At 45.1% G+C, this 16,335-nt stretch overlaps 1 protein-coding gene across 1 annotated transcript; it reads right to left on the bottom strand.

Annotated features, from left to right (window-relative positions):
* Positions 1–455: 455 nt before the first annotated feature.
* On the bottom strand, positions 456–16,057 carry LOC132882537 (serine/threonine-protein kinase pim-1-like). Its single transcript, XM_060915638.1, has 6 exons — positions 16,000–16,057; positions 3,072–3,166; positions 2,561–2,611; positions 937–1,315; positions 668–844; positions 456–556 (listed from the first exon to the last, which is right to left on the bottom strand). The coding sequence occupies exons 1-6, from the start codon at positions 16,055–16,057 to the stop codon at positions 456–458; spliced, it is 861 nt and encodes a 286-aa protein (XP_060771621.1).
* Between the last annotated feature and the right edge of the window lie 278 nt (positions 16,058–16,335).

The following is a 16,335-nucleotide window of genomic DNA, read 5'->3' as shown; positions in this document are numbered from 1 at the left end:
CATAGGTAGTAGAAAAAAAGTTTTTAATTTATTTTGGGTTTCCTGAAATCAACACAGGATCAGAATTATACATAGAGGGTCAAAATTATGCATACATCCACTTAGATTATTAATTCAGTGGTGCTAAAAGTTCCAAAATATATTTTAACTTGCTAAAACCAAGGCATCTGAACTTCTTTTTAGTGATCATGGTTGATTACAGCTGGTACCTTCTCTTTGCATAACATAAAAAGGGTTTGTCTGACAAGGACAAGTTACTAGGAGGTGTAGCCACTTTGCCAAGGTTTGGAAGAAGTCCCAGACTATCACCATCAGCTGAATGGAAACTGGTTTGGATGGTCAGGAACCATCCAGGAACCACCAAGGCACAGGCCTACCATGAACTGGAAGCTGTTTTAGCTCATTAATTGTACTCCTGTACTACTATATCATTGCTGTCTAACCTGGACTTTGTCCTAAACTGCTTCTGTAAACCACTCATGCCTGAACAAGTCATCGAAAGTTGGACGCACTTCAGGGTTGAGGTCCAGGCACCACATCATCAGCTCAAAGCACTCTGTTGAGACAGAAATTCAAACTGTAAAAAATAAACAGTTAATTTAAAAGTCATTTTGTTAAGCAAGCTTTACAGCTTTATTATACTTGTGATGTTTCTGCTTCAACTCACCTTGAGACACATCAGGACTTAAAACCAGGTATGCATAATCAAAGTCCTCCTCTGATGCAATGGGGTATTGTCCACTGAGCAAATTATACAGAAATATTCCCAGACCCCAGATGGTACCAGAAATGCCCATGTACTCCTCGAACATCAGCCACTCAGGAGGTGCAAAGACATCAGTGCCTGAGTGTCAAAGAGAGAGACAGTGCCATATAAACACAATTCTCCACTGTATTCCCTATGATTCTACCCCAGATCCTATCCCATGAAATGACCTGAAAATTCATCGTACGGCGTGTCCTTCAGCAGTACACCATAGCCAAAATCGATCAGTTTGATGTGCAAGGTATTGGTGTTGATGAGGAGATTCTCAGCTTTGATGTCCCGGTGGAACACGCCATGATTACAGCAGTGATGAGCTGCCTGAACCACCTGCACCATGATGTCTCGAGCTTGTGCCTCAGACAGGTGGCCGTTCTGAGATTCAATGAAATCTCTGAGGTCCATACAGGGGCTGGGCCGTTCCAGGACCAACACATACTTATGGACCAAGTCAAACCAGTCCAGGAGCTCCACCACGTTGCTACAGTGAGGTGGCTTGGACACTATCTTCATTAGTGCCACCTCAACAGGCAGCTCCTGTGTCTCTCCAGGCTAAAGTTAGAACAGACATGGGTTTGATGTGAATACATCTAAACTACACTAAGCAGCCTTTCTGTAATATCTATTAGTATGAATATGGAGGTGATTATAGAAAATCTCGTGTGCTGATTAGTGAAGAGATTCGGACTATTTCTCAATAGTCTCGAACGACTCAGAAAAATGGCGGCCGATCACTTTGTCACCATAAGTAAGGAAGAATTACAAATTATGAAAGAAAATGCTGTTCCTAAAAGCACTAAAGATGCTACGAAGTTTGGTCTAAAACTATTCAAAGGTAAGGTGGAATTGCCATTTGTTTTATCTATTTCAAAACAAAGCTTTCTATGTGATTCGGCATAGATAAGTGACACAAGTCTGCATGCATTACATTTGTGTGCCGCTTTTGAAGATTGAAATAAATGATTTTATAAAATATGATTTTTTAAAAAAAAATCACCTGTGCATTTATACTAAAACAATTATCTACCTCAGGCTCAGTGAATATCAGTTATTATTCTATCCACATTTACTGGATATGACCAATCACGTGCTCTGATTGGCTACTCTACTACTAGGCTATCAGCTCATATACCGTGAGTAGAGGAAAACAAAATGGTGGCGCACATCAAGTCAGATATATCACTTTGTTATCAAGTATTTAAAAGAAACAGAAATAGCTAAAAGAATATGGTCGTCAAACACCCCCCCCAATATCTTCTGTTCCACACTCCAGCCCAGTCGGTGGTGGTCATGCACCTTTAAGTTGGTTTTCCAACCACCAAAAAAACCCAAAAGAAGAAGAAAATGCCAGAGCATGTTGCTGAACCAACCGAAGACGAAATAAAAACTCTACTCAAAAACAAAACCTCAAAAAATACAAAAAAAAGCAGTAAAATATGGAATGAAAGTATTTGATGTTAAGAATGCATCTTTTTTATTTTTCAAGAATTATTATTATAGCATTTTTCACAAATTGATGCTGCCGTGTTGCCGGTTTGTTTACATTCTAAGCGGAAAGGATTTTGTCAGATGTTTTGTATAACGTTTTTACTTATCGAATTTGCAAAAAATAAAAATGCTCTGTTTCTCAAAATCCAGTGACTGTGGATAGAATAAAACAGTTATTCCACTCAATCTCATCATACATGGCTTATAGCCGACTTGGCATTACGCGCCTCATCATCTATCAGCTCATGTATGACTTGATTTCGTGGAATAACTGTTAAATATTAATGATTAGGTGAATTGTTTACTTACAATGGTCATAGTTTCATCCATGCCTTCCTTGTCAACAACTTTAATGGCAACCTGTTCACACATAGAAGACATAATTAGTATGTACTAAAAGCCACATTTTTTCTAACTTGCTTAATTACTACAAATCATAACATAATGATTTATATGATGTATCACCAACAACTTTATTTTAGTCATGCATTAAAAATTCAGACTTCAGGTAAAATTTTGCTTCAGGTCCTGAAATTTATTATGATGGATTTATTACCCATGAACTGTTGCCTCTTATAACAGCCTCTACAAAAATGTAACCTTCCCCCATGTAACCTCATTTCTATGAGACCACAGCTAAAATGTTCAGACAGTGGGGAAAAAAGGGAAGACATTCAGGAACCTATTCTGAACTCCGAATTCAGAATAGGATAAAATGCCTGGTCCACAGGGAGCACGCGGAACAGACCAATCCTTTATGTGACCAATATTCTAGACAAGGTGTGCACCATGGTGCCTGATGGTAGGAAAGAACATTTACCTGTTTCCTATCTTTGTTCCGGACTCCTTCATAGACACAACCGAAGGTTCCCTTCCCCAGCAGTTTTCCCACAGTGTACCGTGAAACAAACACAGCTGTTCAACAGATAATAATTCAGTTTATTGAAATTCAATAAGAAATGAAACACCATTATGTTCAGTGTTCTCTCTTGTAGTAAAGAATGAGACTTGAGTTATAAATATTATATCATCCTTATTATGGTAACCAGTATTTCCCCTACCATTATAGTGGGGGACACCCCCACACACATTTTAAAGTCTGAAAAAAAAACCCCCAACAACCCCAAAACAGGCGTGCAGGCACTAGGATCACACAGAAAGAGTGCCTGCTTAAAAACAGGAGATAAGGAGCAGACACAAGGACCATGTAAAAACATCTCCCACTCAAGCTGTCGGTTCCCCGTCCGCTTCTTTCTCCTCTCATGTGCTCAAAAGTGATTCAAACAAATGTCAGAACCCCCCAAGTGGCAAAAGAAGGAGAATGTACAACATTTAAAAAAAAAAGAATGTGAATAATGTCTTCAGACACACTCTATATTAAGTTAGCTAACATATTATGAATAGTCATAGTGAGATCATGTTGGAATCTGATATCACTTTGTAAACATCTTCAAGTTAGCTTGCCATAGAAAATGACTTTTTCATTTTTTAATTTTTTTTCCAAGTTATTTCAAACAAGCACAATCAGTCAACTACTGTACTTCTCAGGGGAGTAGCTAGGATTTTTCAAAGGGGGGGTTACACACTGACTGGCAGCCTGAGTACATACCTGCAGGTTTGTAAATTAAAAAATACATTGAATACATTTGAGAAAGGGGTGGCACGGTGGTGTAGTGGTTAGCGCTGTCGCCTCACAGTAAGAAGGTCCTGGGTTCGGGGCCGGCGAGGGCCTTTCTGTGTGGAGTTTGCATGTTCTCCCCGTGTCCGCGTGGGTTTCCTCCGGGTGCTCCGGTTTCCCCCACAGTCCAAAAACATGCAGGTTAGGTTAACTGGTGTCTCTAAATTGACCGTAGGTGTGAATGTGAGTGTGAATGGTTGTCTGTGTCTATGTGTCAGCCCTGTGATGACCTGGCGACTTGTCCAGGGTGTACCCCGCCTTTCGCCCGTAGTCAGCTGGGATAGGCTCCAGCTTGCCTGCGACCCTGTAGAAGGATAAAGCGGCTAGAGATAATGAGATGAGATGAGACATTTGAGAAAATAACGCGGTCTTTGCATCATTCTTTCATCTCATGTTGCGAACTGTTGAGATGTCGGACAATGATTAGGCCAAATCAGTTTTACCTGGCAGTGTATGGATAGCTGCTCGACATCTTACCCTAGTCAACCTATGCAGATCTCTCTATTCTTGTTGTCTTACTGCTCATCAGCCAAAATGTTTCTAAGTAAAAGACGTCGTGGATGACGAATGGCAAAAATGTCAACGATCTTATCAATGTCGATCGCTCTGCCATAGTATATGTTCATCATCGCCAGTCCCGACTATGAAAAATATGGAAACAAAAAACAATTACCATTGCTAGCTTTAGGTAGGGCGGCACGGTGGTGTAGTGGTTAGCGCTGTCGCCTCACAGCAAGAAGGTCCTGGGTTCGAGCCCCGGGGCCGGCGAGGGCCTTTCTGTGCGGAGTTTGCATGTTGTCTGCGTGGGTTTCCTCTGGGTGCTCCGGTTTCCCCCACAGTCCAAAGACATGCAGGTTAGGTTAACTGGTGACTCTAAAATTGACCGTAGGTGTGAATGTGAGTGTGAATGGTTGTCTGTGTCTATGTGTCAGCCCTGTGATGACCTGGCGACTTGTCCAGGGTGTACCCCGCCTTTCGCCCGTAGTCAGCTGGGATAGGCTCCAGCTTGCCTGCGACCCTGTAGAAGGATAAAGCGGCTAGAGATAATGAGATGAGTTTTAGGTAGCTTAGAAACCGGCTCTTCCATTATTGCTGTTTCTTTCACGTTTTCTTGATGTTGTGTTCTAGAAACAGCACACTAAAACTTAGCTTCGAAGCCACAAAATGCAACTTTGATGGAAAAAAATGTATAATAAATTGCTTACCTCTCTTCACGTCGAAAGAAGGAGGAAAGTTTAGCTTGTTTTGACATGGCAAATTATTTGGACAGGATAAAGAACAAGCACATCAGAAGGACAGCACATGTGGAGCGCTTGGGAATTAAGCTAAGAGAGATGAGACTGAGATGGTACGGGCACATCCTGAGAAGAGATGCAGAGCATGTTGGAAGGAGAATGTTGAGGATGGAGCTGCCAGGCAAATGAAAATGAGGAAGGCCAAAGAGGAGATACATGGATGTGGTAAGAGAGGACATGAAAGTGGCAGGTGTGGTAGAGAAGGATGCAGAAGACAGGGAGCAATGGAGACGAAAGATCCGCTGTGGTGACTCCGAATCGGGAGCAGCCAAAAGAAGAATTAATTACACAAGAGGAAATACTCGTAATTCGCAACTAAAAAGACTGCAGCCACACTGGCAGCTTGATCATGCTTTCTAGTGCGATCGTGTTACGCTTGTGCAGAACTGGGTTTTCGCGCCCAAGCCACAGGAACTCCATACAAGGTTATAGAGACTCTAATGAAGCTGAGGTGACAGTCTAGTTAAAAAAATATTTAAAAAATCACAGTGGGTGTGTGGCAGTGGGGGCGTGGTCAAGCGTCGGTCTGTGACTGGAGGGCGGAGTCAGGGAAGGTACTGTAAGTGGCAGAATCACTACACCTGATGTGAATTAACCTGTGTTTGTGTGTCTTCCCAGCAGCCACACCCTATTTAAGGAAGAGAGTGAGAGCAGAGCGGGCTCTCTCCCGACCAGAACACGTGTGTGTGGCGTGTGTGTGTCTGTATATATATATATATATATATATATATATATATATATATATATATGAATAAACGTATAGAAGCTGAAAAGCTGACAATAAAGGAGTCATTGAGAACTCAGTACTGTCCTGCTGTGCTTCTGTGCTCCACCTACCTAGAATGCTTGCTACAGTGGTGCCGAAACCCGGGATTGGAGCGCCGAAGCAGAACAGCCCCATGGAGTCCTCCCCTTTCGCCGAGCTGGTCCACGCCCTCGCCACGGCCCAGCAAAGCCAGCACCAGGCACTAGTCGCCCTCCGGAAGGAACAAGAACAGCGGTTCGAAGCCCTGGTGCTGGCTCAGCAATAAGAACGACAGGCGTTCCGCCACCTCCTCGCATCGGCGGGGTCCACCGCCGCGGGGCCGTCCCCCTTCACCCTGATGAAGATGGGCCTGCAGGATGACCCCGAGGCCTTCCTCACGTTCTTTGAGCAGGTGGCAGAGACCTCGGGGTGACTGATGGAACAGCGCGCGGCGCGCCTCCTCCCCCTGCTAATGGGAGAGGCGCAGCTGGCCGCGCTATAGCTCCCCGCCAACCGCCGGCTGGCCTACGCGGATCTTCGCCGGGCTGTCTTCCAGTGTGTGGGGCGCACCCCTGAGCAACAACGGCAGTGCTTCCGCACTTTGTGCTTGGAGGAAGTAAGTCGGCCGTTCGCGTTTGGCCAGCAACTCCGGGATGCCTGCGGGCGGTGGTTGAGGGCCGACAACCGAGATGCCAAGGGGATCATCGACCAGGTGGCGCTGGAGCAGTTCATCGCGCGTCTACCAGCCGGAGCTGCAGAGTGGGTCCAGTGCCACCGCCCGGCGTCGCTGGATCAGGCAATCGAGCTAGCGGAGGACCATTTGGCGGCTGTCCCAACGGCAGGACAGCAGACAACCTCTTCTCCCCTCTCCTCTCTCTCTCCCTCTCCTCCTGTGTCTCCTCCTCGCCCCGTTCCCCCACCGCGGAGGCAGGGGCTGGCCCACCCCAGCCGGCCCGCCGCACCCATGGTGCCCTCCCGTTTCTCCCTTCTGTGTCTGTCTCTCTCCCCCCTCAGGTGAGTGAGCCCCAGAGCACCAGTGCAGAGAGGAAGCCCTGACTGGTTTGCTGGCGCTGCGGGGAGCCGGGCCACCTCCAACAGCAGTGCTCGGTGATGGAAGTGGACACGGTGGTTCGGATCCCCAATGCGCCAGGAGCCGCCCTCGATCGGGGCGGAGTGTATTGCATACCGGTGAGTATCCAAGGGGATACATATCAGGCGTTGGTGGATTCTGGTTGTAATCAGACCTCAATCCACCAAAACCTGGTGCAAGATGAGGCACTGGGGGGAGCACAATTGGTAAAGGTGTTGTGTGTGCATGGGGATGTTCACAGCTACCCTTTAGTGCCGGTCCACTTTTTTTTCCGAGGGGAAAAATTTATAGTGAAGGCGGCGGTTAATCCTTGCCTTACCCACTCTATAATTTTGGGGACTGATTGGCCGGGATTTGGGGAATTAATGAGGCACCTAGTAAAGAGTGGGTCCTGCCATAGTTTAATAAGGGGAGGTCCTGGTGTCGCGTTGGCGGGAGCAGCTGTCACAGAGCTGTCTATGTCAGCTCCGCGTCAGAGTGAGGAGCCGCCGGCTCCTCCTCTCTCTATTGGGGAATCCCTGGCGGATATCCCGTTAGAGCAGTCGCGAGACGAGACTCTGTGGCATGCATTTGACCAAGTGAGAGTAATCGATGGTCAAACGCTCCAGCCAAATGCCACCCTGTCCTTCCCTTACTTCGTGATTATGAAGGATAGATTATACCGAGTGATGCAGGACACTCAAACTAAAGAGCGAGTCACGCAGCTTTTGATTCCGAAAAGCCGCCGGGAATTGGTATTCCAGGCGGCTCACTTTAATCCCATGGCTGGACACTTACAGTGGAGCAAAAAAGTATTTAGTCAGTCACCAATTGTGCAAGTTCTCCCACTTAAAAAGATGAGAGAGGCCTGTAATTTTCATCATAGGTATACCTCAACTATGAGAGACAAAATGAGGAAAAAAATCCAGAAAATCACATTGTCTGATTTTTAAAGAATTTATTTGCAAATTATGGTGGAAAATAAGTATTTGGTCAATAACAAAAGTTCATCTCAATAATTTGTTATATACCCTTTGTTGGCAATGACAGAGGTCAAACGTTTTCTGTAAGTCTTCACAAGGTTTTCACACACTGTTGCTGGTATTTTGACCCATTCCTCCATGCAGATCTCCTCTAGAGCAGTGATGTTTTGGGGCTGTCGCTGGGCAACACGGACTTTTAACTCCCTCCAAAGATTTTCTATGGGGTTGAGATCTGGAGACTGGCTAGGCCACTCCAGGACCTTGAAATGCTTCTTATGAAGCCACTCCTTCGTTGCCCGGGCGGTGTGTTTGGGATCATTGTCATGCTGAAAGACCCAGCCACGTTTCATCTTCAATGCCCTTGCTGATGGAAGGAGGTTTTCACTCAAAATCTCACGATACGTGGCCCCATTCATTCTTTCCTTTACACGGATCAGTCGTCCTGGTCCCTTTGCAGAAAAACAGCCCCAAAGCATGATGTTTCCACCCCCATGCTTCACAGTAGGTATGGTGTTCTTTAGATGCAACTCAGTATTCTTTCTCCTCCAAACACGACAAGTTGAGTTTTTACCAAAACATTCTATTTTGGTTTCACCTGACCATATGACATTCTTCCAGTCCTCTTCTGGATCATCCAAATGCTCTCTAGCAAACTTCAGACGGACCTGGACATGTACTGGCTTAAGCAGGGGGACACGTCTGGCACTGCAGGATTTGAGTCCCTGGCGGCGTAGTGTGTTACTGATGGTAGCCTTTGTTACTTTGGTCCCAGCTCTCTGCAGGTCATTCATTAGGTCCCCCCGTGTGGTTCTGGGATTTTTGCTCACCATTATTGTGATCATTTTGACCCCACAGTGTGATATCTTGCGTGGAGCCCCAGATTGAGGGAGATTATCAGTGGTCTTGTATGTCTTCCATTTTCTAATAATTGCTCCCACAGTTGATTTCTTCACACCAAGCTGCTTACCTATTGCAGATTCAGTCTTCCCAGCCTGGTGCAGGTCTACAGTTTTGTTTCTGGTGTCCTTTGACAGCTCTTTGGTCTTGGCCATAGTGGAGTTTGGAGTGTGACTGTTTGAGGTTGTGGACAGGTGTCTTTTATACTGATAACAAGTTCAAACAGGTGCCATTAATACAGGTAACGAGTGGAGGACAGAGGAGCCTCTTAAAGAAGTTGTTACAGGTCTGTGAGAGCCAGAAATCTTGCTTGTTTGTAGGTGACCAAATACTTATTTTACTGAGGAATTTACCAATTAATTCATTAAGAATCATACAATGTGATTTCCTGGATTCTTTCCCCCCATTCTGTCTCTCATAGTTGAAGTGTACCTATGATGAAAATTACAGGCCTCTCTCATCTTTTTAAGTGGGAGAACTTGCACAATTGGTGGCTGACTAAATACTTTTTTGCCCCACTGTAGGGCAGGATAAACCACTAGCCTGAATAATGGCCCGATTCTATTGGCCGGGGATTCGCAGCGATGTCCGTATGTGGTGTACGGCGTGCCGCGAATGCCAGTTAGTAAACCCAGCGGCCATTCCAAAAGCGCCTTTGGCCCTCTCTCATTAATCGAGACCCCGTTCGAAAGAATTGGGATGGATCTCATCGGGCCATTAGATCGGTCAGCACGAGGGTACCGCTTTATATTAGTTCTGGTGGACTATGCAACGCGATACCTGGAAGCAGTGCCTCTTCACAATATCTCAGCATACAGTATTGCAGAGGCACTCTTCCGCATTATCTCCCGAGTTGGAATCCCGGAAGAGATTCTGACTGATCAAGGCACAGCGTTTATGTCACGTACACTAAAGGAACTGTATGGGTTATTAGGTATTAAGCCGATCCGCACCAGCGTGTATCACCCACAAATGGACTGTTTAGTTGAACGGTTCAATCGCACCCTCAAAAATATAATTAAAAAATGTGTAAGTGAGGACGCACGTAATTGGGATAAGTCACTCGAACCCTTGTTGTTTTCAGTGCGAGAGGTCCCCCAAGCCTCCACGGGGTTCTCCCCGTTTGAAGCGTTATATGGGTGTAAGCTGCATGGCATTCTAGATGTGCTGCAGGAAAATTGGGAGGAGGGACCTTCACAAAGTAAAAATGAAATCCAATACGTTATTGACCTGCGCACAAAACTCCACACACTCACCCACCTAACCCAGGAGAATTTGCAGCAGGCCCAAGAATGACAAACCCACCTGTACGACAAGGGTACGTGCCTCAGGGAGTTCGCACCGGGAGATAAAATTCTCGTACTGTTGCCTACATCGAGCTCCAAATTAGTCGCCAAGTGGCAAGGACCCTTTGAGGTCACACAGCGAGTCGGGGACGTTGACTATGAGGTGAGGTGAACAGACAGGGGTGGGGCGTTACAAGTTTACCACCTCAACCTGCTCAAACTCTGGAACAAGGAGGTCCCTGTGGCATTGGTGTCGGTGGTTCCGGAGAAGGCAGAGCTGGGGCCAGAGATTCAAAAGGGAACATTGGCATTGCATACCTCTCCGGTCCCCTGTGGAGACCACCTCTCCTCGACCCAACTCGCGGAGGTTGCCCAGTTGCAGACCGAGTTTTCGGACGTATTCTCGCCCCTGCCCGGTCGCACCAACCTCATAGAACACCACATTGAGACGCCCCCGGGGGTGGTAGTGCGTAGCCGCCCTTACAGGCTACCCGAACACAAGAAAAAAGTGGTTCGGGAAGAACTCGAGGCCATGCTCGAAATGGGCATCGTCGAGGAGTCCCACAGTGACTGGAGCAGCCTGGTGGTCTTGGTACCCAAGGCCGACGGGTCGGTCCGGTTCTGTGTGGACTATAGAAAAGCCAACGCGGTGTCTAAATTCGACGCGTACCCAGTGCCTCATATTGATGAGTTGCTTGATCGACTAGGCACGGCTCGCTTTTACTTGACACTGGATTTAACAAAGGGTTATTGGCAGATCCCCTTGACTCCATTATCCCAAGAAAAAACGGCCTTTTCCACACTGTTCGGCTTACACCAGTTTGTCACACTTCCTTTTGGGCTGTTTGGGGCGCCTGCGACGTTTCAGCGGCTGATGGATAGGGTTCTTCGCCCCCATGCCACCTATGCAGCCGCCTATCTCGACGATATCATTATCTATAGTAATGACTGGCCAAGGCACCTCCAACATCTGAGGGCCATCCTTAGGTCGCTGAGGCGGGCGGGTCTCACAGCTAACCCGAAGAAGTGTGCGATTGGGCAGGTGGAAGTACGGTATCTGGGCTTCCACTTGGGCAACGGGCAGGTGCGTCCCCAAATTAACAAGACAGCGGCAATTGCAGCCTGCCCGAGGCCCAAGACCAAAAAGGGGGTGAGACAGTTCCTGGGGCTGGCTGGCTATTATCGTAGGTTTATACCTAATTATTCGGACGTCACCAGCCCGCTGACTGATCTCACTAAAAAGGGGGCACCAGATCCGGTCCAGTGGACGGAGCAATGCCAGCGGGCTTTTTCTGAGGTAAAGGCTGCACTGTGTGGGGGGCCACTGTTACACTCCCCTGATTTTTCTCTCCCTTTTATATTGCAGAGGGACGCATTGGACAGAGGGCTGGTGGCTGTTTTGTCCCAGGAGGTGGAGGGGGAGGATCGCCCAGTGCTGTATATAAGTCGGAAGCTGTCAGTGTGTGAGGGGCGCTACAGCACCATAGAGAAGGAGTGCCTGGCCATCAAGTGGGCGGTCCTCGCCCTCTGTTACTACCTGCTGGGACACCCTTTCACCCTCTGTTCGGACCACGCGCCAATCCAGTGGCTCCACCGCATGAAGGATGCCAACGCGCGGATCACCTGTTGGTATCTGGCACTCCAACCCTTTAACTTCAAGGTGGTCCACAGGCCGGGGGCGCAGATGGTCGTGGCGGGCGTCCTCTCCCGTCAAGGGGGGTGGGAGTCGGCTGCGGGCTGGACGGCTGCCCGGCCTGAGTCGGGCGGTGGGGGTATGTGGCAGTGGGGGCATGGTCATGCGTCGGTCTGTGACCACAGGGTGGAGTCAGGGAAGGTAAGTGGCAGAATCACTACACCTGATGTGAATTAACCTGTGTTTGTGTGTCTTCCCAGCAGCCGCGCCCTATTTAAGGAAGAGAGCGAGAGCAGAGCGGGCTCTCTCGGTGTGTGTGTGTCTGTACACACACACACACACACACACACACATATATATATATATATATATATATATATATATATATATATATATATATATATATATATATATATATGTATATATATATATATATATATATGTGTGTGTGTGTGTGTGTGTGTGTATACAGACACACACACACCGAGAGAGCCCGCTCTGCTCTCGCTCTCTTCCTTAAATAGGGCGCGGCTGGATATATATATATATATATATAGATAGATAGATAGATAGATAGATAGATAGATAGATAGATAGATAGATAGATATGAATAAACGTATAGAAGCTGAAAAGCTGACAATAAAGGAGTCATTGAGAACTCAGTACTGTCCTGACGTGCTTCTGTGCTCCACCCACCTAGAACACTTGCTACAGGGTGCTTTTCTAATATTCTTATGCAGCTATTGAAAAAATGTATGGTCTGACTGGGGGGGGGTGTCACAGGCACCCCAGGACCCCCCAGCTACGCCCCTGCTTCTTCACTCAACACATAAATTAAAATAGTGATGGACAGTGGAAAGGGGAGTGAAAACAAATTACAGAAAGAAATAAGCTCTCTCTAATTAGAATTATAAATCAATTAGAACTATAAACGGTTCATATGACATTTTAATCTCTTAATACTTGTTAAAAATGATTTGTCAAAGAAATGTTCCATTGTAAAACAAATTGTTGTAAAATAATTATTCTGTTCTAAAAAGAGTTCTATTGTAAAAATTGTTCTAATTATTGTTCTAAAATAAATGTGAAGATGTAAATATGAGGGGCGGCACGGTGGTGTAGTGGTTAGCACTGTCGCCTCACAGTAAGATGGTCCTGGGTTCGCGGTCGGTGAGGGCCTTTCTGTGTGGAGTTTGCATGTTCTCCCCATGTCTGCATGGGTTTCCTCCGGGTGCTCTGGTTTCCCCCACAGTTCAAAGACATGCAGGTTAGTGTAGCACATGTACCGGTATCACCAATACACACTATTAATGCTACTGGACCAGTTCTAGGTTCTAATGGAGTGGGGTAACAAAATAAAGTTAAGCCAGAGACCAAGTACTTTAAATGCAAAAGCCGGCACTTTACTGGAGGTAGACAAAAACAAAACACACATATAACAATCGATAATCCTGCAGGTAACAAAAGTAAAGTTTCACTTTCCACTTTCACCTCTTTTTAGTTTTTTTTTCTCCTAGGTTAGAGATAGTATAGATCAAATAATCCACCCTAGTTAAATGGTTTATTTAGATTAGATAGTTTAGTTATGTTAGACCGGTCTGTAAGAAACTCTTATTTTGAGGTTAACAGGTTGTACCTATTTTGATTCTGTTATCTTCCTGAGTTAACTCTTTTTTCCCCCTCTTTTCACAGATGAGAAAATCATTACATAATTTCCATATCAACATGAAGTGAAACAATTATATCTCAAATCATAATGTTTGACAATTATGAAAAACAAAATACAAAATGTAACACTTCAATTCTGAGTCTGAAGTCCAGTTTCCACGTACTTCAGTTCAGTTCAGAATTCAATTTCTATGTATCTCAGTTCGGCGTTCAGATTCCATATCAGTTCAGTTCAAAGAAGGAAAAATATCATCTCAACACTCCTACCGCTCTGGCAGCGAGTTCACCAAGTTCTTGTCTTTAGGAACAAAATCCCCGGGTTTGGCTTGGCATCTTGTGTCTCGGACGTGTGTATTGTCTCCGCACACACACACATGCTCCACAGAAGAAACTCTTTTCTAAGTCCAAACTTCAAACGGGAACACTAAAGAAAAAACCCGACCAAAACCGTTGTGGTTTGATTAGATATGGCCCTCATGAAAGACCAACCATGTAGATATTATTTTTCAGGTCTTAAATCGCTCTCTGTAAAATTATTCATTAATTCGTTTCTCTGCTGGTCTCATCTGCTCTCCGCTACATCACCAAGGGCATGGCGCAAAGGGCCATGAGTCTCTGAAAGGGACAGTATCATTACAGCATCTTATAGCTATATTTTTAAACATTCCTATTAACTTATTATCACACTATTTTTAACTGACTCTTATTTAATCAAATCTGACATTTTAACTGTCTTAGCTTATTTATGCATTTTTATGAATTGTTTATATTTATTCACATTTTAATGTGGGTTACATCACGCTAATTGGTGGCTCTAAATTGACCGTAGGTGTGTGTGTGAATGGTTGTCTGTGTCTATGTGTCAGCCCTGCGATAACCTGGTGACTTGTCCAGGGTGTACCCCGCCTCTCACCCATAGTCAGCTGGGATAGGCTCCAGCTTGCCTGCGACCCTGCACAGGATAAGTGGCTACAGATTATGGATGGGTGAACTTAAATATGACTCCTTTAACTGTTTATTAAAGTAAATAAATAGGAGCTGCAGGGAGGGGTCCTGCAGGTGACCATCCTCATCCAGCACCCCCTAAGCCAGTAAACATAGGGGAAACACTGGTATCCTTTCTTTGAGTACAGTAAAGTACTTTGAATATGAGTACCTAGTAAACATAGTACAGTCTTAACATTAAGAGCACATAAAAAAAAGAAAATAAATTATCAGGACATAAGATACACTATATGTAATTATTATACATACAGGACTTTTTTGATGGAATAAAAACATGTATTCTATTCCCTTCTAGCAGGTTTCATTCATTTTTTTTGATAGCATACACTATCGTTAGCATATCACTTATCCTACGTGTATTTTGTTACTCTACCCAATGGAGAATGAGCGTTGAATATGGTTTATGACATTGCATGGTTGTCAAGACAACATGATGTCACATGTTGGAGCTGATGTGAATATCCAATGAGAGAGTTTTTTGCTGAGCATGCGCAGAAGCATTTCTTTGTTCACCAGTGGCACCCACAGTTAACTGTCGCAGTGAATTGAAAATTCCATAAGATACGTATTACATGTAAAACTTCCATGCTAGTGAGCGACTGTGACAATTTGTAAACAAACATGGCCGCCAGGTTTGCTTTGTTAAATACGGAAGAGTTTGAAAGAATTTTGAAAGAGAAAGATGCATTGAACACCTGAAAGGCTACCAAAACTTCATCAGATATTCTTCATGCATATTTACAAGAGAAAAACATACCAACGGACATTGATAAACTGGAAAAGAGAGCAATAGCTGAAATCCACCCATCCATAACTGCTTATCCTGGAGCCTATCCCAGCTGACTATGGGTGAGAGGCAGGGTACACCCTGGACAAGTCGCCAGGTCATTGCAGGGCTGACACATGGACACAAACCATTCACACTCACATTCACACCTGCAGTCAATTCAGAGTCACCAATTAGCCTAACCCGCATGTCTTTGGACTGTGGGGGAAACTGGAGCACCCAGAGGAAACCCACACAGACATGGGGACAACATGCAAACTCCATACAGAAAGGCTCTCATCAGCCACTGGGCTCGAACCCAGAACCTTCTTGCTGTGAGGTGACAGTGCTAACTACAACACCACTGTACCACCAATAGCTGAAATGGATATTGGTAAGTAACCTCCCATACTTAACTTTTTGTAAAATCTGTAATTGTTCCATTAAATGTGTATGTATAATAATAATATTGGCTAGCCTTTTCTGTGGTATATCAGATATATTCCATTCAGCTGGCATATTGGACTTGTCTTTGACTCATTCAAAATCATGCTAGCTGAATGGAATATATCTGATATTTCACTCAACACCAGCCAATATTATTTAAATGTCCACCCAGTTTGTTGTTGATAGAGTTGTTACCCACAAGAGAACTTACAGCTTACACAATACTGGCCAAATATTCAGATTAGTTTTTATCCCCATGGTGGATTATAACATACTCATGTTATTATGCTGCTCCAGATCAGGGGACTGGAGGACAGGGATCTCGCCAGTCATCAAGCGATATTCTGAGTCCTGGATCTCAGAATCTATGTCATGGCTAGTTGATTTCATGTACTGCTCTGGGTCATCATTAGGATGAGCATTTGCTAATTTAGTTTTGTGCAGCTGCAGGAGCTCTAGAAGCCATTCAGGCTCTTCTGTCTCCTCTTCTTGCTGTTTGCAAGACAACTACAAGACAGACAAGGAAAGTAAACTGGTGATGAAGATTGTACTTTGCATTTGAAACCTAGAAACCATTTCACAATTATTAATAATTTTTACCAAAATAAGGT

This window comes from Neoarius graeffei, chromosome 3, assembly GCF_027579695.1.
Source record: "Neoarius graeffei isolate fNeoGra1 chromosome 3, fNeoGra1.pri, whole genome shotgun sequence".
NCBI lineage: Eukaryota > Metazoa > Chordata > Actinopteri > Siluriformes > Ariidae > Neoarius > Neoarius graeffei.
This window is presented reverse-complemented; position numbering and strand designations above follow the sequence as displayed.